The sequence below is a fragment of the Gymnogyps californianus genome, chromosome 1, assembly GCF_018139145.2.
Source record: "Gymnogyps californianus isolate 813 chromosome 1, ASM1813914v2, whole genome shotgun sequence".
Taxonomy (NCBI): Eukaryota; Metazoa; Chordata; class Aves; order Accipitriformes; family Cathartidae; genus Gymnogyps; species Gymnogyps californianus.
This window is the reverse complement of record NC_059471.1, coordinates 84,720,090-84,746,909: the sequence shown is the minus strand read 5'-3', so window position 1 is coordinate 84,746,909 and position 26,820 is coordinate 84,720,090. Positions and strand designations below refer to the sequence as shown.

At 39.8% G+C, this 26,820-nt stretch overlaps 2 protein-coding genes across 2 annotated transcripts in view; one reads left to right on the top strand and one right to left on the bottom strand.

Moving 5' to 3' along the window:
* Window positions 1-203: 203 nt before the first annotated feature.
* On the bottom strand, window positions 204-21,407 carry SYAP1 (synapse associated protein 1). The gene is made up of 9 exons (XM_050909121.1): window positions 21,182-21,407; window positions 16,173-16,291; window positions 13,987-14,053; window positions 12,215-12,288; window positions 11,725-11,864; window positions 9,867-10,012; window positions 3,996-4,054; window positions 2,841-2,988; window positions 204-1,235 (listed from the first exon to the last, which is right to left on the bottom strand). Exons 1-9 carry the CDS (start codon window positions 21,387-21,389, stop codon window positions 1,108-1,110), a joined length of 1,089 nt encoding a protein of 362 aa, XP_050765078.1. The 5' UTR covers window positions 21,390-21,407; the 3' UTR covers window positions 204-1,107.
* Window positions 21,408-21,727: 320 nt separating this feature from the next.
* CTPS2 (CTP synthase 2) overlaps window positions 21,728-26,820 on the top strand; it is an 83,470-nt gene continuing 78,377 nt past the window's right edge. The window contains exons 1-2 of the mRNA XM_050910637.1: window positions 21,728-22,028; window positions 24,969-25,174. Of these exons, the coding sequence (XP_050766594.1) occupies window positions 25,009-25,174 (166 nt within the window). The 5' untranslated portion in view covers window positions 21,728-22,028; window positions 24,969-25,008. The remainder of the gene's footprint in view (window positions 22,029-24,968; window positions 25,175-26,820) is intronic.

The window sequence follows — 26,820 nt, the reverse complement described above, 5'->3', positions numbered from 1 at the left end:
AAGATACTGACTTAATGGTAAAACTACAGGCAACATCCAGATGCCCAAGACGACAAAAAAAAATCTCTTAAACTATTTTTTATTTAAATTCCATGTCTTAACCACTGTGACAAAGTATATTTTTGAAATCTGTATAAGCCTGAAGTATGTTTGCCCCTCACTCTGCCCTCCCCCCAAATAAATGAGCCAATTTTATACATATCTACAGTATTTAATAAAGATGTCCAAACCAGCCAAAGTTTTTACATAAATGTTTCAGCACTTAAAATAAAGAGAAACATTTAATTTGCTCTCACTCAGACAGCAAAATTAAATGGAAACATAACAGTCTTCTGAAGAAAGAATGCATTAAACCTTTTCTCTCTGTGGGGAAAGGCAGTATCTTAATATGATGATATAACAAAACCAACAGTTTAATTCAAGCAGTTAATAACTCTGTTCTTATTTAAATGCTTAAATGTTTGCCAGTTAATCATATCTGATCAATAATTAATCAGTACTTCTTTTGGAGTCTGAATTAGTATTTTTTTAACAAATTATCAGAAGTTATTCAATAGAGTTTTCTATAAATTCTTTGGCTACATACATTAAGGAAGTTAAATACACATGAAAGCTACTAGCTACAAGTACCTTAAAAATAGTACACATTTACAGATTATACAGGGATCAGAGTGCAAATGTGATGAGAGAGTTATTTTCAAGGACTAAGTTACTTACAACATCCATTTTTACATCCCAAACAGAAGGCTGTAGACAAAAAAAATTGAGATTCTTAGATTTAGAAATCTCTTTGCAGAGCTTCTTGACCACCTAAAAATGCCTCAAACTAAACTGTTGCTTCATGTAATAATGTTATCGCTTTTAGTTATGACATACAACCTGCGGTGTCTGTCTCCTTTTTTTTTTTGTTTTTTCTTTTGAAGAATGTAGAAGTTCAGAAACTGCTCATATAAAGAACAGAAATACTGGTTGTATCCCCATATGGAATTATAACGAATTTAGATTCTTTTATGTCTTTTGAAGATCTTTCGTAAGCAAAATATGAAAGCAGAAATCCATGTCAGTCCTCAGAAAAAGCTTAGGGTTATAGTGATTTTGTGAAAATGCTTAATTTTCTTCTTGCAGCATTTCTTCTATTTCTTTATCCCAGTTTTCATCACGCTTTTCTGATTCCGTCACCACCTCATACTCTTGAAGCTCTTGTTGTAATTCCTTTTCCCAATCAGCAGTTTCTTCTACAAGAGATAAATGATGTGTAAGAACTAACTTGATAATACAGAATGTTGCTTATTTATATAAAACTAGATGAATTTGCACTGAATCTCTCTTTTATCCCCTGAACTTTATGGACAATTCTCCTTAAAAACTAAAAGAAACTTCAAGATCAGAAATTTCATCTTCTTATTGACCACAGATAGGAGCCTATATTCCTGTGTGCATACGATAGTAAAGATATAAAAAGCAAATATGCAGCTTAGTTGTAACAAGTGTCCCTTTGCAAGCTCATTTCCTACAGTCTTTCAGTCTACTATCAACTGAATCTCCCTTTGTACTTTTAGATCTCCAGAAAAAAAATGGATGAAGTTCATAAGTTTGTTGGATATACTGTTGGGGGGGGGGGGGGGGGGGGGGGGGGGGGGGGGGGGGGGGGGGGGGGGGGGGGGGGGGGGCGGGAAATCAAGATCAACTACTGTGGATAATTTAAAAAAAGAAGCAGGTATTCTCCTCACTGACATTTGTAGCTAGGCAAGCTCATTTAAATCAGGGTTAAAGGTAATCATATTTCATACTTCAGGGCAAAAAAAATGAGTCAAAAGGCATTCCTGTGTTGTTAATCTCCATTTTAATTAGCTCTACCTATCATATGCAAGAGTATGGGGGAGGAGATGGGTGTTTGATGTGTTACATGTTGGTTAGTACTTCAGCCTAGATATGAAGGTACGTAATTCCATAGTCCAAGTCACTAAGGCCAGCTGAGATTTCTCTGAACAAATTACACATTAATGACTTATTGAAACACTTCCATCAAAAAACTAGATGCAAGGAACTGATATTACTTATTAGAATTCCTCAACCTTGGCTACGTATTGGAAAAAATAATAATTTCAGAAAACGAGGATTCAGCAACATCCAAAACACATTGTAAGATGAATTCTGAAAATTGTATTATGATAAGCATCTACGTATACAAGTGTCTTCATAGTAAATTGTTCATTTTGTATGGCCAGAGTCACATCATCACAGATTGTTTTTATGCTTTTTACATTGATATTAATTCTTCTGAATTATTTTAAGTATAAGCCCCACTTCATGTCTTCTCATCATTCGCAAAGCTATTTGTTAAATTTTAACTGTTCCAAATGCATGTAAACCTTTTACTGCAGAGGCATCTGCAAGCTCACGGTCTGGTGCAAATACTGCCTTTTTAGCTGGTGTCACAAGAAGAAAACATAGCCTGACTTCCAAATACTGTCCTGTACCTACAAGGATGTCAATTAAAGAAAGAAAAATTCATACACATAAGGACCTATGAAAGAGAAGGAAGGGAAAGGAGGAGGTAGACAGAAAAAAATACTCCACTGTCACTTTCATAAAAGAGCCACCTAAAAATTGTTAGGTTCTTTGGATTTAAACTCCTCACAGCTAACATTCTGTATAAGACATGGTTCGAGTGTGGTGAGAATTATCATTAATTTCTGTAATATTTCATTGCAGGTTGTTTCATACACTTTGAAAAATGGTCACAAATCTACTTTCCTAAATCAAATTACAATTTTTTTTAAAATCAACCTATCTTAGAATTGCTGTATTTAAGATACAGAAGGTAATAATAGCTTTACCTTCTACTACTGAAGTCTCTTCTTTCTTTTTGTCTAGCACCAGTTGTTCCATTTCTTTTCTTAGGTCTTCCTGATTCAGATTACAGGCATCAAAAGCATCACTCACGAATTCTGATACACCTGGACTTGTGGAAATCTCTTCCTCGTCCTGCAGTAAGACAGTTTTGTATAAGCTTATCCAAAAAGGGGAAAAAAATGTCACCAATACATACTTCCACTCATGTGATGGACTGCCTTTTAAATAGAGTCAGCAAAAAACCAAACCAAATGCATTACTCTGACAACTGTTTTTCTTTATGGGCTATTTTTCTTTAAGAGTATTTTTGCACAGACAAAAATGTTAGATAGTTGTACTGAAAATGATCTGCTTTTCATCCTAGGCTCCTTTTTGTGTTCTCTTAACAACTTTAATTCTGTTTTTGTAATCTTCAAAAACAATAATAAATGCATAAGTAGTTTAGACCGGTACCTAATATTAAATTTTGACCACAATTCAGTAACAGTTTTCTACACACAAATAAGATTAAGAGAGGACTGTTCTTCGGAAATCTTTCTAGCTTAATTTAGTTCACTGCATATTATTGGCAAGTGAATGCACAGCTCTGCTTCTGCCAAGAGTGTTCTCTGGCACTGATTTTACAATCCAGAAATGAACAAGGGTCATTACGTGTCCAAGTTAAAGGTTTTTGCAGTATCAAGCAGAACTCTTCTTGCCGTTGCAATAAAATAACGTTGCTATCGCAATGCATCATTTAGATTTCCTATACTTAAGCCTGACAACTGCTGAAGAGTTGGACAGAACATGGCATATGAAGATATTTCTATGAAGGTATTCCTCGTGTCTAAATACAATGCAAACCTTCTACTCCAAACATTTTGGAAATGTCACTCTTCAGAGTAAAAACATGTTTCATTATAATGTGCAGGATACTAATGAAAGTATTCTCCAGATAAACTACTGTTTCTTCTACTGAAAATGAGTTTAAAGTGTATGTACTAAAAATTAATATCACAGCAGAACAGCAGCAGGTTAGGCCGGTCAGATGTTATATTATTATGGTTTCATAGCACAACTTACTCAAAAGGATGCATAATTACCTCTTAAGTAACAGTTTCACATACTAAATACCAGATAAAATGTAACAACATTTTTACCTCTTGAGATTTTATTTGAGGCTTTATTGTAACAGGCGGTGTTTTCGGCCGTACTGTTTCTATCAAGAGGGGGAAAAAAGGTAGATTACATTTAAATATATAAAGATCTCATTTAATTTGCATAGCTATTAAATGTACAAGGAAATATTTTAAATTTTAAGGAATCCTGGTGGTTAAAGGCTGAATTCAGCCATAGGTGAAGCATTTGCAACAACAAAACAGAAGAGAAGCAATTTTCTATTCTTAATTAAGGCGAATTTAGCAAACCATTTCTTCATTATGACTCCAAAGTTAAATCACAGGAACCCCTCTGCCCCTCAAAATGATCCAAAGAACTACGTAAATAGGAACAGTTGGGAATCTGAAAGAATGTCTTCTATAAAACACTTACAGATTGCACCACATGTCACAAGATCTTTAAAGTTACAAAGGTGTAGACCTAGTCATGAAACCCAATTACTGCCTATCACAGAAGTTCCCAAACTCCCCTGGTTAGGTACTACTACTGACGTGGGCACCAGTTAGCTGTTAGGTATACCAGACTAGATCTGTACGCACACCCCTAAATGCACACAAGAAGAGTGCTCTGCAGCCTTGCCTTCTTTCACACAGGCAAAGGGAGTCACTGAAAAACATAAATCCTAGAAGCTGTTCCCAGCTTCCTAAGAAAACTCACTGTGCATTCTGCATTTAGTAGCATAGTGCTAGGAAGACAACGATTGTTTACAAGCAAGGACAGATCTTTTTCTTGGCAGGTAAAGGAACACCCCCAGCTTTCTTCCTTGTGTTGTACAAGGAAGAGGGTAGAGGGTAACAGGGTTACAGGGTAAAGGAGTAACAGGGTAGAGGAGTCACAATAAAGAGCCAGGTGGCTGCAAGAACAATTAACATACAGGGCAGGTTGTGGTAGTGATGGAGTGCTTGCTTAGCAGTTATATTTGTTTAAACATGCAAAGCAGCTCTGAGCTTGCAGCTCTGCTTACTGCAGCGTGCCCAGGTGGACCCTTCCTGCTTACTCAGCAATTTCTGAAGGGGGAATTTTTTCAGGTTTAATCTTTACAATTAAGATCAGTTCTAATTAAAATAATTCCCTAATTGGTAGCTGTCACTGCTCATACAGCTCATCTACTCAAAGCCCACTGCTGTGTCCCATCCTCTCTCTTCCTTCCTCTTCCCAATCTTCAGAGGATCTGTTGCTGCACCCAACACCACAGCCAAAGAGGCTCCGGCGCTCCCTGCTCAGGGAGGCTGTAGAACATGGCACTAACTCTTTGCTGTTCAGCACCGAGTGCCCAAAGCACCGTGCAAGAGAGGTGCCTCAAGCTCCATCTGCTGCTGTCATGCAGGAGCGCCACAGCAGCTCTGCACTGGGCCATGCACCAGTCTGATGTGACTAACATACCATTATCACTGTTCTGGATCTACTGGCCTGGCATCATCTCCTCCACTGCTGATGTGCTCTCTGCCGCTGAGGTAACTTCATTCCCAACTAAATAGTTACTAATACCTGGAGAAGGACTAGAACTTGGCATTTTGTTATAGATCTTATATAGTCTCTACTCTAGAACATGGAATGTCTTCCATTTGTCCCTTCTTTTTTCCTTTCACATCAACCATGCTAATTTAACTTCGTGAAAATGGCAGGTAAGGAGGAGACAGACAGATAAAAATGGAAGGCAATTAATTCAATTTTATAGACATCAGTCAGCTTTAAGAAGAAACCCTAAACATTATGAAGAGTTACCAACAAGGAATTACTTCCAGTTTTAGCCTCCAATTAGGGAATCCAACCTTCAAAAAGGTTATTTAAATAAAAAATAACACAGATGATTCAGAGCTTCCCAAATCTATACAATTTTTGAATCAAACAAAACATGTATTTACTACAGTCTGGTAAATGTATCTTTGCCATTACAGAATATGCAGTCATTAGGACACTAAATCTATCTGCATATCCTACACTGGTCTTCTGAATTGTGTGAGATCCACAACAGGCCAAAAGACAGTGCTTTCCCCCCCCCCCCCCCCCCCCCCCCCCCCCTTTTTTTTAAATGAAGATATGTTTTGTTTTCAGTCACAATGGTAATTTTACTAGAATAACTCTTTGGGTATGTCCTGGTTTTGGCTGGGACAGAGTTAACTCTCAGTAGCTGGTACAGTGCTGTGTTTTGGATTTAGTGTGAGAATGATGTTGATAACACTCTGATGTTTTAGTTGTTGCTAAGTAGCACTTATCTTAAGCCAAGGACTTTTCAGTTTCCCATGCTCTGCCAGCAAGCAGGTGTGCAAGAAGCTGGGAGGGAGCATAGCCGGGGCGGCTGACCTGAACTAGCCAAAGGGGTATTCCATACCATGGAACGTCATGCCCAGTATATAAACAGGGGGGAGTTGGCTGGGAGGGGCGGATCGCAGCTCTGGCATCGGCCAGCAGGTGGTGAGCAATTGCATTGTGCATCACTGGGTTTTTTCCTTCCCCCCCCCTTCTTTTTTTGTTATATTCCTTTTCATTACTATTATTATTATTATATTTCATTATTATTATTGTTAGTATTATATTTTACTGTAGTTGTTAAACTGTTCTTATCTCAGCCCATGAGTTCTACCTTCTTTCCCGATTCTCCTCCCCATCCCACTGGGAGCAGGGTAGGGGTGGGGAGTGAGGGAGCAGCTGCGTGGTGCTTGGCTGCTGACTGGGGTTAAACCACGACAGGGTATTATCCAGCAACTTTCTCTTTGACTGGTCATTTCCAAGGATTTGGATGACTCAAAGATAACAGTTTTGTGGTTCAATAGGGTCAGTTGCCATCTCTCCTGTACAGTTGAGACACTTAAAATGGCCATAGTTTGGCAAATGTGAGTACTGTACTGTTAAAAAAAAGCAGGAGGTTATGCTGCCCTAGGAACTTACAGTTTAAGACTGCCCATTTAACTATATATTTAGCTTGCATAAAGGAAACCTTCAGCACTGTAATTAACAATAGAGTAACTTCTATTTGACTAGCCAGTCAGCCACAACAGTAGCAGCTTTCTTTTTTTCTGAAATTGGTTTACTGAAGCAATGATATGCAGAAACAGAAATCAAGTAAAAAGCTCAGTGGAAAGGGGAAGCATACTGATAGTAAACAGACTTCACAGAGAATATGCTTATAAACAATAGTGAAGAAAACATATTTTGGCACAATTTATGTTTCTAATCTTTCCAAATGCAACCTTTTCCTCTATACAATGGACTAAATGCAGTAGTAAATGAAAGGAACCAATACTCAAAGATCTATTGTGAGGCACTACAGAAACCAGAGAAGACAGTCACTACTCTTAATAGTGTATAATATAATCCCATCAGTTGCTGTAATAAAAAATCCAGAGGAACAGAAATCCAAAAGAGATTTAAAAACCACAACAATAAAGAAATACAAGAAAAAAAAGAAAATTAGATAAATGCATTTAGATGCAAGTTAGGTGCAAAAGTTTATGAAATTATAAGAATCCCAGTGATTTCCTGAGTTGATGGCACCTGCACAGGGTAACAGCAAACACAATTTGCTCATAGAAAATGACAAAAATGGGAGCTAAATATGGTGGGACTGTAGAAGTGACATGACATGAACAGGTAAGTAGGAAATGAGCCTAAATACAGTCTGTACTGAAAGGTAAAGACAAAAGCTTTCTGTTATGATGAAAGAGTTAGTGTAGGACATTTAAGAGTAGCTCTTTTACACCAGGAAAAAAAATTAAGTCTCAGCTTCCACAAAACTGATCAGTTGTTTCTCCATATAATCACATTTCCTCTATTGCTCTTCTGTTTCTATGGAGAGAAAAGAACATGCTTGCAAGACTGTGAAAACAGTAGGAAGATTCACTATCATGTAATTCTCAACTTCATTTTTTAACCTGCACATATTTTAAATTAAAGGTACAGAAAAAAACCCAAAAAACCCACAAGTTCTGTACTCCTTTGCTTAAAGCAGTCTTTTGAACTATACTGAGCAAAAGAATTACATCATTATAGTAAACACATAAATCATGTTGGGCTATTTCTATACTGTCTTCGTCAATCTTCCCAGGGAGGGAACCCTGCTCCCTACAGCCCACTGGTGTGTGCTGGCAATAGTTACTCTCCTCAAAGACTAGCATCCTCTGGAGTGCACATGGCCTGCAGTCACTTTGCACAGATTTGGCCTAGATCTCCTCTGTGCTCCATGTAATACACTCAAGTGAGGCCATGATTTTTTTTAAGCTTACAAAGCCTGAAATAGCCTGAGTAGTGTTTCTATGATTGACAGCATGCTGTTCAACATGGGAACATGCTGCAATGTTTGATTGTATACAGCCCATTGGGACAGCAGACAACTGTCCTGGATAAAAGAAGTCAGAATTGGTGCCTCTTGGTCTGCAGTAGATTCTGGAGTGACCTGTCCTGTCAGCATTGCTTGCATTTTAACTCAGAGAAAACTACTTTGTTCATTCTAGACGGGGACCTTGCTTATGCTAACACACGCGCACTCTGAACAAACCCTATGAGAAACAGAATAAGACAAACTGACAGCAAAGGCACACACACACAAAAAGCTTGAGGAAACTACTACAGTCCTTTTTGAAAAGGTATCTTCTATGCAACATGCAAGCCCGGCTCTGTAATTCCCTTTGTAACCTTCCCTTCACCCCAAGGTTCAGCTGCCTGTATCCAAGGAGCCACGGCCTAGCTAAGTAACCTTAGCTCAGACTGTGCAGAAAATTACCAAGTTGTGCAAAAGAGCTGTGAGAAAGTCTGTAAAAAGATAAGAAAGGTGAAATTAGAAACTGAGGTGGGATTAGAAAGATGGGATCATTAGCAGTGCAAGGACTCAAGAGGAAAAATACCAATATGGAAAGATTATTATATTCGAAAGGGGGGGAAAAGAAGTTAACTTGGCAGTGATCAGTTGGTTGTCAGTCAGGCCAGCAGTGTCAACAGGACCTGAGCATTAATGGATTTCATGGATGATGACAATTTACTGATGTTGGGGATATGAGAATCTGTTCCAAGGTGCAGCAAAGGCTTTCTCTTTCTGCCTAACACCTACCCAGCCCGCCAAGATTCTTCAGGTGTCTTACCAGGGGTGGCGAGCGTACCTAGTTTAAGCTAAGATTTAATGAGCTACTAGTTATCTTTTATGTCTTTGCCAGTAACTGCTTTATACTTTTAAAGCTGCATATATGCCTGCTTGCAGAATTTGTTTGCATGCAGATAAAGATGCCCAGTGGTTCGTAAGAGGGTCAGTAAGAATCATCTGTATAAACTGATCAATGTACCTGAAGACGCCTACATTGAAGTGGCTTTTTCATCTCAAGGTTGAATCCTAGGTAGCCTCCTGGTCCCCATCTTCCTCCATCTCTATAATACATTGTGGGCCTTTCCATTTCCTGCATGCGTCTCTGCCTCCAGCACCACAGTAATTCTACCCCCCTATCACTCACTAACTTCGGTTTGGCCTGAGGCCTAAGCAAAAGCCAAGAGCAAACCATATGTCAGCTGGCTGGGTTGGCTAGTACCTGTTGTCTTATCAGGTGAACCAAAAGTACCTTCTACTTCTTTCTGACAAGTCAAAAAAGCACACCAGAGGCCACTAGTGGTCTTGAACTGTTATCAGCCAAGTACAAAATTTCATCTCTTGAGGTTTCCACTCTTCTGACAAAGTTGGCTGAAATTGGAAAACAGCTTAGAAGCACCAGGAGCCTCCTCTTCCCCAATCTGGACAAACACACCAAGTATGGTGACAGAAGTCCTGATTTAATAGGAAATCCAGGAAAAAAATTTGATGTCACCTGATGTATACAGTCAGTATGCATGACACTAACTTAATGCTGTGCTAAAACAAATCCTTCCCATACCTTTCAGTTGACTATCCTCTTCTCTCCCTTTGTTCTCTTCTTTTCCTACTGCTTGCTGTTGAGCTGCAAGTGCGGTGAGTTGTGCAGACTGTTTAATTAGGGACACCCTGTAGAAATAATTTCTCCAGAACACCTCCTCCTTTATGCTAGAGAGAACAAACAGATTTTGATTACTACATTTGGAAATATGGTTCCTTTTACCATGTAGCAAAGAAATAAAATTAAATATGCAGAGGGAAGGAGTAGACATAGCTGCCATTTAAGTAAAAACTTAAAAAAGAAACTTGTGATATTAACACAGTTTAAAAAAATCCATCATTGTAGAAGTTCTTGATCTCTTACAAGACAGTTACAATGGACTTGAACGTATAATAGTAATAATGTTATGACTTCAGAAAAAGCTTAACAGCATGCAGCAATACATAATTTGGAAAAATATTATGCTGTTCCATTTCTCTTGCCAAATTATGTAAACAAACCCAACAAGCCAAATAACCCTGTTCGCTTCCTCTCTAAAACCAGCATTCTATCACTATCAAACTATATTCACCTACATCTTCCCTAGACCTCAGGTGGAACTGGAACATCTCTGATCTACAGGCAGAAGTCATTCCTAGATTGCAGCAGAACTATTTCACTATCTGCACATCTTTCATCATGTCCACAGGACCTTCAGTAACTAGAAACTGCCATCTCGGAAATGACCAGCTCTGATAACTGGGAGACTATCCCATTTCTTAGGTAACATTTCCCTCTGATAATCCTCCAGCAAGCAAGAAAAGACCCAACTTTAACCCAGAGGGAAGAGAAGCCAGAAACGGCAAGACCCATGGGGAGGAAGGTGTGTAGCACAAGAAGGAAAGAAAGAAATAAGAAAGTGAAATTACCTTCCTGCCCATTCAGGCAAACAGTGACTATTGAGACTAAGAACAGGAAAAAAAAACCCCACCTATTAAGCAATGTGGTAGAATAGGCAAGGATAGCATGACCAGAGGCTGAAGACAGCATCAGAGACAGATCTGATGAAGACCTAGAATATGGGCAGAGCTTTAGGACTGACAGCAGCAAAGAACAGCAGGGCAGGGGGTAAATAAAATGAGGAGCTGGGAAGGTTTATAAAAGGAGATTTAAAACAGAAAAAGCTCACAAAGATGTTTTCTTTCCTGTTTCCATCCTTAGACAAGGAGACTAATGTTGGGAACTCCTACTTCACAAGAACGTTGACCTGTGAAACAAGCTTTAGGAGCAGAGTCTGGGACAGGACAAGGAAGGAGAACAGCACTGGAATAAAGCTGAGATCAAGAAGCCATACTGGAACAGGCCATAACTGCTGGGACAAAGACCTTATGGATCTTTTAGTTAGGTCCACTAGAAGGAAGACAGTCACAACACACAGCTTTTCCCATTGCTTGCTTGCATTGCTGCTGTTTTGTGACGCATTCTTTTACCATTTCTCCAGGGGGCCTCTGACTATCTCTAATAACCTTTCTGGGGTGTCAGTTACACCAACAGATCTGAACATTTTTGTTGTTGCATTTATCTTTCTTTGGGAAAAAGATTTTCAATTAATTTAGCAGGCTGGACATGGAAAAATTTAAGGCCTCTCCCATACTTAAGTCAACAGGTCCTTATTAGTTCTGAATGTCTAACAGATCTACTTCTGTTCTTTCCTCCAATTGCTAAACCGCAATGCACATGCAATATTCCATGCATGTGAAATTAGCAGATACAAAATACATACAGAGGAAGTACATAAAGAAAGAACTGAAGGAAGTAAAAAGAAAAAGGAGTAATTTACAAATATTTACAGACACATTAAAAATACAACAATACATAGTTACCAGCAGAAATTACTTACTGTTTGGGAACGAGATCAAATCTCATCCTATTGAGAAGTTCATCTTCTTGTAACATCACCATTGCAACAGGGTACATTTGATCAAAGTCAAAATTAAACTGCACACCTGCTGGAGGATCCCGCAGAAAATTTCGTTTATCCTTTGAAGAACATATTTATGGTCATTAACTGATATCAGAAAAAGGATATCATATTTCACATACAAGACCAGCAAAGCAATCCCACTTCCCACATAATTCTATCACACCACAAAGCTGTAAAGCCTTTATAAAAATAAAAAATTATATTGGGGATCTACTTTGGCTCAAGTTGATACTGAAAGAACTATTTACTCTCGCACATGATCAGTGCAATGACAGACACATTAAAAGAAGTATATTGAAAATACATAATTTAATAATGCCAGCCAAACTTACTTTGGAAAAAGAAGAGGAAGTTTTAACCTGTCCAACAGAAAAATTTCAAATCTTACAGGAAATGAAATACTTACTGCTGATAAGGCCAGTATTTGTTGTTGAATTGTCTCTTCTTCGTTGCTGTCTACCCAGGGAGGCACTGCTGCTTCTGTTATTGAAAGGAAGAAAATAATCGCATGTGTATTAATTTTTTAAAAAACCCGCCTTATATAAAGTAACATATACTGTCACAAAAATAAGCAGACTTACATCAGTAAGCCAATTCATTGTTCCTTTTTCCTAAACTAAGCTCACGGCATAAGAGAGAAACTCTAGGAATGGACCTTTGCTTATCAGAGGTAAAAAAAAATTAAATAGTTACTGATTTCTGTTATTGTAAAACTAAAACTGTGGGGATTTCTTTGCAGTGTGCACCAGTCAGAACTTGGTGCCTCTTAGCTTAGTTACTGAAGTAGTGCTGTATAACTGGTTAAGCTGCCTACAAATAGAAATTTCTAGATTCACTTTAAATGTGTAAACTTTGTCTAAATTAAGTTTTCAAAATAACTTACTATTGCATTAATTTTCTAACACCCAGAAGACACCAATTCTTTAATGACAGAGAAAAATAAATTATAAATTTGTTATAAATTACAACATGTTATACACTCAATAAGCATACTGGAGGTTCAGCTGATTTATATATTTACACAGATACTTCCAAAACAGTTTTGTAGGCTGTACATAGAGGAAAATAAACTATTGTAGATGTATAGAAATCTATTAATCTCTTCACCGTCAATGCAAATTCAGCCTACAGAGACATTATGATGCATCTGTAATAGTTAACAAATAATTCTTGTGCACTTAAACTAACAATGCTTATTTGCCTATGCACCTGACATCAGCAAGATCTTTCACCCACATGGATTCACATCTGATGCTAATGCTTCTTTCAGTTAGGCCATCTGTTACTCCTTTCACCAATCTAGCTACCTATTTTCATGAAACTTGTAGAAATATATTAACAGGTGCCAAAGTTTACTAACAGAGACAAAAAGACAGAAATACAGACGATGCAATCACATAAGCAGTCTTGCTAGAAGAAGCCAGACTAACATACTAACTACAGACAGTATGAAAAATTTTATCATGATCCATTTAAAACCAGCCCATTTTCAAGATTAACAATAGAGCCACTAATTATTCAGACTGCCAGAAATTACTGCATTCAGGTAACACATTAAAAGAGATAAAAGCCAGTGATGAAACGCAATGTAAAAAAAAATCGTGCTTATTTTAAAGTCTCAAATAGATCCATTAATGTCAATAGTGCATGGGTGGATAACTCAAAGGATTTAGATCACAGATAATTATAAAGCAAATGATTTATGGGAAAGCAAAAGAGCAATTATGCCTTTAATGTAAGCAGAGCAACTCCTACAGCAAAACTAATTAAATACTATAGTGCAAGCCCTAACCCATGTTTTTCATTTCATGACGAAAATGTGACATGATTGCTAAAGCTCAAAAGAAAAGTAATCAGCATGCCTGTTTTCAATAAATACACAGGCTTAAGATTCAAAACAACAATAAGAGATCAGCTTTGCTAGCACAGGGATCTTTGAGTTAGTTTCATAAAGCTGAATTTGGTTAAAAAAGCAAATCTAAACCAATGAGATAATGTAACACTAACCTCACTTAAAAATGTCATCTTCCTATTCCACAATATACGTTAAGTTCTGCCATAACGTGTTTCATTAAACAGAGTTTTGATAGATTAGGTTTATATATAGCTCAATTATCCAGCTTCCAGCAAGTTTTAGCTTATGCAATGTTACGCATTATCAAAAAAAGCATACATTACCTGATTTTTTTGTTTGCTGCTCTTGGACAAATTTCTTCTGTTCCTTCTGAAAATCTCCAATAATTGTCTAAAATAAAAATTAGGGAACCACAATAAAAAAAAAATTCACTCCTTCTGTTTCATGTTCATTCAGAAAGTGCTTTCAAATACACTGCAAGATCATATTCCTATATCCCTGGTGGCCCTTTTTGTAAGTTAATTAAAGGTGTTTCATGTAAATCATACATTCCCCTTTACCGAAACATTCGATTTTGCCTTTAAAAGTTTAAACTATTGTGTATGCTTTCAAAATCATATTTATAGTTTTATCAAGTTCAGGGGACAAAAAAAAAAAAAAAAGGAAAATCCTAGCTGATAATTTGAACATCAGCATACTATGCATATACGCTTACTGCCTTACCATATCAAATACAGACAATATAGACTGTTTAGTCTTATTTAAACATGTTTTTAAAGCATTGAACACTTAAAGATACCCTTCGCCTTACAATAAGTTTCAAGAGTTGCGTAAGAAATATATCCATTGCAATAAATCAGACTTGTAAAATTGTTAAGTATGATTTTCAGAATGCCTGCTTAGCTGAAATAAAATCATTTCTCCATTTATGTTGTTGACAAATGTTCATCAAAAAATTATGTTCAGAAATGTCCTACATTGAATTTAGAATTAAAAAACGGAGAATGGTCTCAGAAGTTGGCATGCCATAATCTAGAAGTAACAATGCAAATGTTGTTCTGTAGTTGAAAGCAGAGGCAAAAAACCATGAAGCTAGAAATGAATACTTAAACCACTCACAAAATACAAATTTTATGCAGTGAGGTCTATGGCTTAACAAGTTGCCAAAAAGCATGCAAATCTTGAAGCTAAATCCTGATAAATTCCTATAATTTTTTTTTTCCTTCAACAACACAGCATTTCAGTTTAAGATTAACATCAGTGAGAGAACTACTGTAGTGCCTGTTATACAGATAGATCATTGTGGTTCCTCCTGGTTGTAAGTTATATGAATTTTTGGTATTTATGGAATAAAATAATTTATATAGTGTAATAAAAAAGCTTTACAATGATATAGCTATAATCCTGTTTCTCCCATATGTAAACTTATTAGTCAAAACAGGGAATTCATATTATTCTAAGGCATTCACAGCAAAAAGAAAATGGTATTTTAGGCATAAAATATGCTGTAGGTGCTTAGCTACAGTTTCTTATGAGCATTATTATTTGTGTATTAAATTACCAAATAACCTTCTTGATTTTTCCTTTTTGATGTAGATCAAAATTACATTAGACTCTAATATACTGTAGTAGGACATATAACTCTGCTATTATATATAGACAGTTGTCACTAAAAAGTCAGTGAAATCTGGAGACAAAATTCGATCATAACCTCCCGTGTCTGACACTCCTGGATGCACAGTCCCGCTACAGCTGGGTTGTTTTTGGCCAGTTCCCTTCCCCTTTCAAGCTACCCTCGCTAACAAACACAGAACACTACATAGAACTTCTTGCTGCTTTGCTTTTTTTTTTTTTTCTTTCTGCCAAGTTTGTGACTTAAAGCACTGGAAGAACACTTGCTGGCAGAAGTTAAGCAATTGGAGCCGGCAGCCAGGAACAGGGAGGGCAAGAGATAAGTGGCAGCGTTGGGGTGGAGGAAAGAACAGGACAATAGTAAGCTATTTCATTAACTCACTGGGTCTTATGAAACCATACCTGTATAGCTCTAGGGTCTTGGTATACAATATCCACAAAGCTGACCTAATGCTGAATCTTGCTTCAGAAATGCATTTAAGATGCAAGCTATAGCATTCCTCTTTCCACCTAAATAAACTGGGGGAAAAAACCCAACCCAGACATCCCCCAACTGCCTGTCTCTACTAATTCTTCCAGCCTTTCCTCCTATGTCAGCATTTTTCATATTTTCCTCTGGTCTTCCTCCAGTCTATCCACATCCTGAAGGAAGGGAACACAGGTGCAGTACTGAGTAAAGCAGAGTGACCATTTTTTGGCACGTCTACCCTGAATAAACATCAGTCACATCATCTATCATGACAGGAGATACCTGCTTTTGAACTATGTAATTCCTAAAGCCATCTTAAAGAAATGTTATCACATGCCAGGTTTGCCACATGTTACAACAACAGTAAGCAAACTGATCTTTCAGCTCAAGTATCTAGAAATAAAATACCTTATCAATGATACTGTCGATTTTTCCTTCTTCTACAGACTTCTTTATCGTCTGTGCTGTTTCGGCAACGGATTCAGATATCTTTTTTGTAGCAGCAGTAGCAAAATTGAAGAGGTAACCTTTGACAGATGAGAAGAGAAAGACCTGAAAAAAGATCTCTTTACATCCAGTTCTCTTACTATTTTCCTTTCTCTTTAGACATTTGGATACCTACTTGAAAGCTTCTTTCAAAATCATTTAACCCAGCTTCTGGCCTACAAAGAACTCCTGAAATCCTATTTATCCTTTTCTAGTTCATATTCTTTAGTGATGATGATCAAAGTGTATGTCTGATCACAGTTTTCTATAGATCAAACTTTTATATATGAACCTTGTTTACTAAATCAAAATAATGGTTCATTGAACCTCAATTGGTTCAAGGACCAATTCCTAATGGTCCTTGAAATACGAATTTTCTGAAGCAATGTGTCTTTCCTAATTTCATTTAAGTATTTTGGAGACATTAAGCAATAAAGTAACTTCAGCAACAGTATTAAAACAGAATTAGATTTTTTTTTAAAGAAAATCAATGTGCACAATAAAGTCTCATGAAGTAAGGCAGCAAATGCATGAAAAATTTCAGGCAAGTAACACTTGAGATTCCTTCAAAAGTCTTAAGATAAAAGCTTGCTCTTGATGTTTGCCCTTTTCTATTTTGCATTGCCTTCCTCTTTTTAGCTCCATGAGAAGCACTGTGGCCCTGTTTGCTTATTTTTCTGACTACGTTCAATGTCAGAACAGCAGTAACAAATACTTCCAAAGACTAACTAGCATTTTTTATATTAGCAGTGCTGAAGTGAAGAAAGGTGACAGAATGTAGCATGGGCCGTTGCATTGTATTGTTCATTTTTAATTAAGGAGAGCAAACTTGCAAGCAGCAAGATGTATAACACAAACCTTTAGAAACATTAAGTATCAGTTTATTGACAAAGGATATTAAAGCAACATTGGTATTGTTTATTTCTCAGATAATGACATGATGTCACAAGCACTTTATTAGATTTGAGCAGCTGTATTATGACTGTAATACCACAGTTACAGTATATACAATGATAAAATGTTGGTAAGTGCCATAGTAAATATAATAATATAATTGCAGAGGCATCTAGATAGACTGGAGCATTGGGCAATCATCAACAGCATGAAATTTAACAAGAATAAATGCCAGATTCTGCATCTGGGATGGAGTAACACCAGGCACAAGTCTAAATTGGGAGAGGAGTGGCTGGAGAGCAGCCCTGCAGAAAGCGATCTGGGGGTGCTGGTCAACAGCAGGCTCAGTATGAATCAGCAGCGTGCCCTGGCAGCCAAGAGGGCAAACCGCATCCTGGGGTGCATCAAACACAGTATAACCAGCCGGCTAAAAGAGGTGATTATCCCGCTGTATTCAGTGTTGGTTTGGCCTCACCTTGACTACTGTGTGCAGTTCTCAATTTAAGAAGGATGGGAAGGTCCTTGAATGCATCCAGAGGAGGGCAACAAAGCTGGTGAAAGGGCTGGAAGGCATGTCCTATGAGGAGCGGCTGAGGACTTTGGGCTTGTCTAGTTTGGAGAAAGGGAGACTGAGGGGCGACCTCATTGCTCCCTACAGCTTCCTGAGAAGAGGAAGCAGAGAGGGAGGTGCTGAGCTCTTCCCCCTGGTATCCAGTGACAGGACGCATGGGAATGGTTCAAAGCTGTGCCAGGACATTAGGAAGCATTTCTTTACTGAGAGGGTGGTCAAACACTGGAACAGGCTTCCTAGAGAGGTGGTCCATGTCCCAAGCCTGTCAGTGTTTAAGTGGCATTTGGACAATGCCCTTAACATGCTTTAACTTTTGGTCAGCCTTGAAGTGGTCAGGCAGTTGGACTAGATGATCACTGTAGGTCCTTTCTAACTGAAATAGTCTATTCTATTCTAATTCTAGGGTTAGAAGTAGTAATGGTGGATCTAAACTCCATAGTAACTATCAAAGATATATTTGAGGCATTAGTAAGAATGCAAAGCATGTGGGATGGTAAGAATATTTTAGTTATTCCAGAAAATCAACTTTGACTTTTATACAGGGGCCTTTCAAAAAAAACCCAGCACTTCTGTTTCAAACAAACAAAAAACCACCTGCCTTCTCAAGACCTCACAAAAATTCCAGTTTCCTTGTGGGTTAGAAATGTAAGAAATAACCTTAACATGCAAAAAAATGTGAGTTGTTTTAACACACAGTTGTTAGCCACTGGTAGAATGAGTTACTTTGGAACATTCATGTCACCTTTTGGAAAGCTGACTGTTCTTTGTGGCGTAGAAAATATTCTCTCTTTATATCATCACCAAATTAATACTGAAATATGCAGAGGTCTAGCCAGCCCTTAAGCACGCCAGTTTTTTACACGTAACTTCCATTTATAAGCCACCGAATGGTGGCAACCAAACTTCCTTCAAGTACTTGCTATCATCTTTCATATCTGTTATCAAGCTTTACAACCCATCACATGCTTCATATTGTATAAAAAAAGCGCCTATCTTCTACACTTTAGATATAGACACATATACTATCCCCCTTACGACAGTAGAGGAAGCAGCAGCCTACTGGATTGTTTCCTCCCTACCAGCTTTTATTGGTTCTTCTGTGTATCCCTGGAAACTCTCATATGCAATCGTTTTAGGTGCAAAAGATGATGAAACATTTGCTGTCCAGCAACATTTTGGTATTGTTGGGCAAAGTGGTTTTGGCCAGTCCTGGAACCAGTCTAAACCAGTCTTTTGAAGAGCAAAATGCTTTTTATTTTCATTAAGGGCAAATATTCTTCTCAACTAAGGTACTTATAAAACCTCAATAAGAGGTGGTACTTAGCCTTAGAAAAATAGAATTAGTGGTGGAAAACAACACTTTCACTTTCAAATGACCAAGAAATTTTCCCTCCCTCTTACAAATCTATGCCTGTATTAAGAATATGTATCTAGCAATATTTCTATTATTAGTTCACACTAATAAACTCTCCTAACCTTTGTAATGACGTGATAATGAGCAAAAAATAATGTATTTAAGGCTTCAGTTTTACCAGTAAAATTCTTTATGTGCTAGGGGAGTCTTTCCACACAGCTACCCTGGTTATTAGTCATGCAGATGTTTCTAGAGTTATCATGTGTTAAAACAGTGATGTCCAAATCCTTATAAAAAAACCTTTCCACCACAATCTTCTCTGGTGTCGCAGACAATGAATGGATGGATCACTAAACCAAATACTCACTTCCAGAGCAAATTATGGGATGGACCTCTGTATCTGTAACAGTCAATACTTATTCTTTCCCTGAAATTCAAAGTCTTTCTTCCTTCCTGAACAGAGTGACTACCAGATTAGGATCTATTTACAACAACGAGACAAGTATTTGACCAAACTACACAGATAAACTGCTGCAGCTCAGATAACCCTAGGCTAAGCACAGTAAAGAACCATCTCAGACTAACCTTTCAGATGATATTGATCCAGCATTTCAGAGCATCAGTAAAAAAAACACTTTAGCAATGAGTATGGAGCTGTACTTTGGATTAATTTTATCTAAGAATCTTACTATAGTAAAGCAGAATGCTTACCCATAGCAAATTACAGCCTTGCCTCGTTACAGATGAGTTCAACAAAATCAAACCCCATTACTTTCCTATGAAAAATCACAGAAACCCCACACTAATTCATGAAGTACATTACTCTATATGTACACATCACTTCTCCTGCAGTGACAACAGAACAGATACTTAAAGAAATGCTCTTCATTTAGTAACAATTCTGAAAAAGATGATAACTGAAAGGAACATTTGCAGCCATTTACTTGGTTCTTATTTCAAACATCCAAGGTTTTTTTAAAGAGTTTTTTGATTTCCAGTGAGGCAACATCCTTTAACAGTGCACAGAATTGTTAGCAACTCAATCAAATATTTCTCACTGCCAGTAACTGCTATTTAAAACGAATCTCTGAAAGGCAGAAAAATGAAGATGAAATTAGAGAATTAGGTCATTTCCAAACTTCCATCTTTATCAATTGCACAGGATTGTTTCAGAACTGTGGAAGAGACTGGAAAAGCTGTACGAAAAACTCCATCTTGTGAAATACATGGTAGTTATGCATGTCACAGGCTGCAGTTCACAGACATGATTTAAAAGAGATGCAAAACAAAGATATGTGAAAACATAAAATAGAAAAGGGTAGGAAACAATGACACTTAGAACTTTTCACCATGATAATTTTCCATACTAGCTAACCTAACCTGAATTATCATTTACATCTGAAAAGATACGCTTCAGGTTTTTTTTCTTTTTTTAAAGAGTCTTCAGGTCACCTCATAAACTTGTGTTCCCCATTTTGCATCACTGTACAAGCTACACTGGAGTTGTTGCTATCTAGATGAACAGTGATTTTTCTTTCACATTTGTTGAATGGAGAATAAACACGCTTAACTCATCTTAAAACATATCTGTAATTGCTTAGCTCAACTAAAGCTTTGGTTTAAGTACCAATGATAAGTACCAGTACCTTCTCGTCTAACCTCTAAACACGCGTTAATCGGGTCTACCTTCCCTCCTCCAGTTGCTACCTTGTGCTACTCTCGCCACACTAAGGGAGTTTTGCTGCTAAGACGACTTTTTTTTCTTTTTTAAAACAGACCCATAGCAGCACTCCCCGCGTGCAGATGCCTGGGCACGACACACCTCTCCAACAAGCGAAGCTATTCTTTTACTCAAGCTTTCTTGTCGCATGAAGGCCCCCAGCGGAGATGTGGGGTGGGAAGGGGAGGAGCCCCACACCTCTCCGCTGCGGCCCAAGGTACCGCGGGGGAGCGGAGGGGAGGCGGCGGGGGCACTTCGGCCTCGGGGAGCCGCAGGGACAGCGGGAGGGGCGCTTTCTGGTCGGGTGCGGGTGTGCCCCGGGGCGGGCGGTGCCGGGCCGCCTCCGCCCCACTCTCCCCGGCAGCACCGGCGTGCGAGGGCAGAACACTCACTGCCGAGTCCCTTGGCCTGGGTGAGGAGCGCCTCCGAGTCCACCTGCAGCTCCACCTGCTCCGAGCTCTGCACGGCCGGCTCCGCGCCTGCAGCCGCCGCCGCCGCCTCCCCCTCCTCCTCCGCGGAGCTGCTCCTCTCCTCGGCCGACAGCAGCTTCTCCTCGCCCGCCCGCTCCAGCCCCAACCAGCTGCCCAGGCCGCGCAACATGGCGCAGGAGCGGCGGCAGCCGCGCTCGGCCGTTAACGGGCACGCCTAGCACCCAGCGGCGAGCAGCTCTGTATGCGGAAGCCCGGCCTGCCCGCTCCTTCCGCATACGCCACTTCCGCCTAGCCGCGGGGAAGGGCGGCGCTCTAGCCTCCCTCTCGCGCCGCCGCAGGGGGTGGGGACTAGGCGGGGCGGCGGAGCGGGCGCGCGAGGTGGACAGAGCGCCGGTAGCGGCGGGGCGGGAGGCGCGCGAGGTGCGCGGGGCCGCCCCGGGGCACCTGTCCCGCGGGACCGCCGCCGGGCGCCCGCGCCCCGCCCGGCTTCGCTGCCTGCGTGGGAGGCGCACGGAGGGTGACTCCCCGCGGCTGCCAGCGCCGTGCGCTGCCTTGCTCCACGCTGACGGGGAAGCAGCGGGCTGGGCTCGTAGGCGTTCTACCGGCCGGGCGGCGGTGAGGGGCGCTGCCGCGGGGCTTCGCCTTCCTCGGGGAGGTGCCGCCTACCTCCCCCGGGCGTTCGCTTCAGTTTGGCAAGCCCCGGCGGTGACCCCGCGGCGGTTACCGGGCAGCGGGGCGCACCTCATCTTCGCTCTCGGGCCGCTGGTTGGAGTGTCCGCCTTTAAAGACAAAAAGGCGGCGCGGAGCGGTAAGTCTCCGGCGGGCGGCGGGCGGTCGCTCGGGAGGGGGGCAGCCCCCTTGCCGCGCTCCTTCTCTCTGCTCCGCCGGCCTGCCGCCCGGCCCGGCCTCTGCCTGGTGGCCGCCCTCTGACGGCCCTTCCCGCCCCGCACCTGGGCCGCGGCGGAGCCGCCCGCCGCCGCCGCCCTGAGGTAACGGGCTCCCGGCTGCTGGGGCGGGGCAGGGCAGGGCAGGGCGAGGGGAGCCCCGCTCCTGCGCTCGGCTGCAGCTGGCGGCTTACTGTAGTGCAGCGCGTTTGGCGTGGAGCGCCCCGAAATCCCTGCTGAAGACACCAAGCTCCTGCTGATAAGGCTAAACGGAGTAATTCGTGTTCCCCTCTGCTTGTGCTGATTTCCAGTTCCCAGCAAAATGTTTGCTTCCAGTATCCTCTTTTTGCTTTCCCTCCCCTGACTCTATTTCCTTCTCCTTTTACATGTGACTTCTCAAACCACCTGGGGTTCTTTGTTTCTATTGCAAGTAAACATTGTGTTTCCATAAGCTGCTGGGAAATAGCTGTTCTTGCTGAAATCACAGCGAGTCTTTCCTTTTGGTTCCTGTAAGCAAGGTGGTAGGGTTTAAGAGTTTTGAAGAGGCACATACTCAAGATTTGTACCTGTGGTTGAAATAATTTCTCCCCCCCCTTCTTGAAAATAGCTTTGAAAATGGCTTAGATGATTATGGAATGTTAATGTTGACAACTACATTAGCTGATTTATGAAGGAAGAGTCTGAAATAGAGGAGGTAGGCTCCAAATCTTAAAATCTATGCTATTAAAAAAATTAAATATTAAAACTAAATGGCAGGGAAAAGTTAATTCCTGATGATCCTTTTGTCCTGAGTTACATACTTTTGATGGCTGTGGTCTTCCTTTTGGCCATATTGACAAGGAAATAATAGTTTATTAATTCCCGTCATCAAGAAATGCAAGAGCATTGGTAACAAGCATTGTTACATTCTTGAATTCAGTCTCCTGAAGATCCAGGCCTTATTTATGTTACTTCAGTATAGTAAGAGGAAGAGTTACAATGTTCATTCACTAGCTGCTGCTTACTACCAGCGGTTGAAGAACCGTACTGCTTTGATTTATACTGAGTGCCGTTAGATCATGTGGTGTTGCATGTTGTTTTGGATGAATTAGGTACTTAAGTAAGGAAAGATTTTCTTGACCGTAGAGTTTTTGCTCTGTGGTGAGCCATGCTGTCATTGTTCAAAAATTATTCCGGTGATTGGCCTTCACAGCTGCCTGAATGTAATGTGAATACAATTATGGATGAGATACACACAACATCATCCTGTTTCAGGTGAGGTGGAGAAATGGTGGCAAAATCTATGCTTGTGTGAAAGCCAGATGAAGTAGGAGACTAGCAGGGACAACATCAACAGCAGTTGATGCGAACAGCAGATTATAGCAACAAGAAGGACGATGAAGAATTTTTAATTAGGATAGTAATTATCAGAATTTTTAGGGGGTGGTCTCCTGATCATCTTTTTTTAGTAGTTCTGGATCCCTTGATGTTCATACTTATGCACAGTGCAAGGTGGCCTAGACATGTTAGCATCTATTAGATTATTCTGCAATCATATGATTTACCTAGTATGATATTTGAATCTCTTAGTTCATAGCAGGTCCTTTTTTTTTTAGTTTTAATTATCCGGGCTTCTTATAAAGAACCAAATTTTCAAGAGAGGAAGTTTCTGTATCTGAACAGCTGTTGTTGCTTACGCTAGTACTTTTGTAGAGCACTGTGAAATATGATGTTGTGTCTGATCAAGGCTTCAGCACCATAATAGGCATTAACTATCATATTTCTATCTTCAGGGTATAGTGTTTGTGAGTACTCATAGTTCCCTCTTGTGAAGAATCATTTCTTTCGTGGTTGTCCTGGTTTCTGCTCAGATAGAGTTAAGTTCCTTCCTAGTAGCTGGTACAGTGTGGTTTGGATTTAGTGTGAGAATGATGTTGATAACACACTGATGTTTTGGTTGTTGCTAAGTAGTGTTTATACTAAGTCAAGGACTTTTCAGCTTCTCATACTGCCCTGCCAGCGGAGGCTGGGAGTGCACAAGAAGCTGGGAGGGGACATGGCCAGGACAGCTGACCCAAAGTGGCCAAAGGAATATTCCATACCATATGACGTCATGCCCAGTATATAAACTTGGGGGACTTGGCCGGGTAAGTGACCAGGACACTTGGAGAGGGAGAATAGGTAGGCATGTGAGGAAAGGACTCTAGGCTCTTGAGCAGTAAGGTACTGTAGTATAAATATGGACATTCTGGTTCAGTTTTTCTTTCCTGGTCTCATGTTCTAGTGATCTGTAGGATATTGTAAGACTTTTGGTGAAATACTTGATACACTGTGAGTCGGAGAAGTGATAGCTGCTGAAAAATGGAGTGGATGGTATAACATTCTGACTTTAATAGATATTTGAAGCTACAGTCACTATTTTTGAAGGTAAAGCTGCTGGGTAGAGAATGTGAGTGTTCTGGCTAATGTAGCAATGAACAATCTTTGAGCTAACTTCGCAAAACACATGTGAAATTATTAACTACTTTAATTTAGAAAGAATCCAGGGTGAGATTCATCTTGCCTAACTTGCGGTTCTAAAAGTTAGCTGGCACTTCCTGTCACGGGACAGGAATACATCAGAGGAACTGTGCCTCTGGCATCTCCACAGGGCAGTGTATCAAAATGGTATCTGTTTTTCCACTGACTGTGGAGTGGATTTAGGTGCTTAGCTTACGTATTGATGTAGAAGCTGGGAGAGATGAATCCTACTCCCAGATTCCAAAATGGTCATTTTTCTTGTCTGTTTCCAAAGGTCATTTCAACTTAGATTCTTTGCATACTGAGGCTGTGTTCTTCCCTGACATGAATTTGCATTCAACAGATGTATGTCTTTGTCATTTTAGATTTCCAGCTCAAGATCAGTGTGCTTGTGCTGATTTTCCAATGAAGTACATCCTGGTAACTGGTGGTGTCATCTCAGGCATTGGCAAAGGGATCATTGCAAGCAGCATTGGCACCATACTGAAGTCATGTGGTCTACGTGTCACTGCAATCAAAATTGATCCTTACATAAACATAGATGCTGGAACCTTTTCACCATATGAACATGGTATGAAGGGCAGTGCTGTTCCCTTTTGTATAAATATTTGTATTCACAGTAACTTGGTGGGTTTTCTTTTTTTTTTTTTTTAAAAACAGTAGTTGGTAGTTATTAGTCATTTTATAATCTATTTCGCAGTGCAAGTTTGTTCCTTACTATGTGTTCTCAAGGGCATTGTCTGCTCTAAGTAAAGAGAGAAGCCTGTTTTTTGCAGATACTTTTATGAGTTAATGCTTCCTTTCTACAAAATACCACTTTGTTGGGAAAATCCTAGCTGTAGGCCATGTTCATTTAATGCTATCTTCAGTTCAACTTGATTAAAAAAAAATAAAATTGGAATAGTACTATAAAACTTATTTGAAACTTAAGTCCTCAACAGTTCCTTGTGAATGCTGTTATCTGGGTGTCAGGTGTCAGTGCCTTCTAGTGTAAGTGTCTTCATGAGAGTTAGATTAAGTTCTCATTTTAGTCAATGAGAGTCTAGTCAAAACCATCAGTGAAGCTTAGAGAGCCAACTAATGATATAATTTTAAAGCAGATGCTTAGTTTGGTTGGTTAGTTCTCTAAGCTACACTGGTTGTATTGACTACATTGCTGATGAGCTACAAGACAGTCTGACATGCGTTTAAAACGTTGAATGTTCCTTCAGCTGTCTGGCTTGTTACTGGTACATTTATTAAAAACAATGGTTTTCAAAGTTCCAAAGTACCTTCAGCCAAATAGACATTTCTAATTCTTTTTATTTGTTGGATTTTGTCTGCTTACTTTTAGTCTAGACCAAAATTTTTGGAACTGGAGATAAATGTGTTTATCTCCTGAACTGAATGAAGACCACTTTGCTTTTTAAGTGGAGGAAGAGCACAGTACATCAGACCTCTCTCAAAAAGCCAAATTTAACTAATCCAGTAGTCCTGCACTTTCAGAAGTACATCTGGTGCTACTTAGGCAGTTGACTGGGCAAGTTCTGCCTTCACCTTTGGTGGTAAGACTCCTGTGATGACTTGAGATTGTGAGGATGTATTCCTCCCCTGGATCAGGTACAGGGGAGAGGGGACGCTATGGCATGTAATTCCCACACGATTTTTTTTTTTTTCTCCTCTGTTCACTTACGAGTTTCTTACTGCTTGCGAAGAAACACTGGCTTGCTGGGTAGTAAGTAGAAATTCACACACACCAGAACGGCAAGCCTCTTTTGTTAACATTTTGGCAGAAATATGATTAAGTCAAAGGATTTTAATTTGGTGATTTCCAGTTAACTAAAGAAGTTTTTTAATAATACATTTTTTTATTCTTTCAAGGCCTGCTTATGAGACATGTTGGTTCTACTTTGCGTCTATTGGCTTAAATGATAACTTAGTACAGAGGAGGTACTTGGTGCCTCACAGGATCAGGCATAAATCTTCCACTCTGTTGTATGCGTTGTGGTGTTTTTGTTAAACTGTTCATTGAAGTGTGTATTGGTGGGATATATATTTCCGTAGTCCACACTATACCTTCAGGGGGATTGCTTCTGTTTTTTCTTGTGCATTAGTACTGTAACTTGTTTAGCCGTTGATTCATTGGATCATGGCAAAATATTTTATGGTTTTGCTGAAGAGCTTTCGAGCCTTACCTCAAGATCTAGCAACTCTAGTTCCTTCAGAAGTTGACTAGAT

Coding starts and splice junctions, on each gene's coding strand:
- SYAP1 (XM_050909121.1), bottom strand. CDS start 21,389: ATGTTGCGCGGCCTGGGCAGCTGGTTGGGGCTGGAGCGGGCGGGCGAG. Junction 14,054..16,172: donor TCGACAGTATCATTGATAAG/GTATTTTATTTC, acceptor TTTTTATTTTAG/ACAATTATTGGAGATTTTCA. Junction 2,989..3,995: donor CTCAAATAAAATCTCAAGAG/GTAAAAATGTTG, acceptor GTCTTACTGCAG/GACGAGGAAGAGATTTCCAC.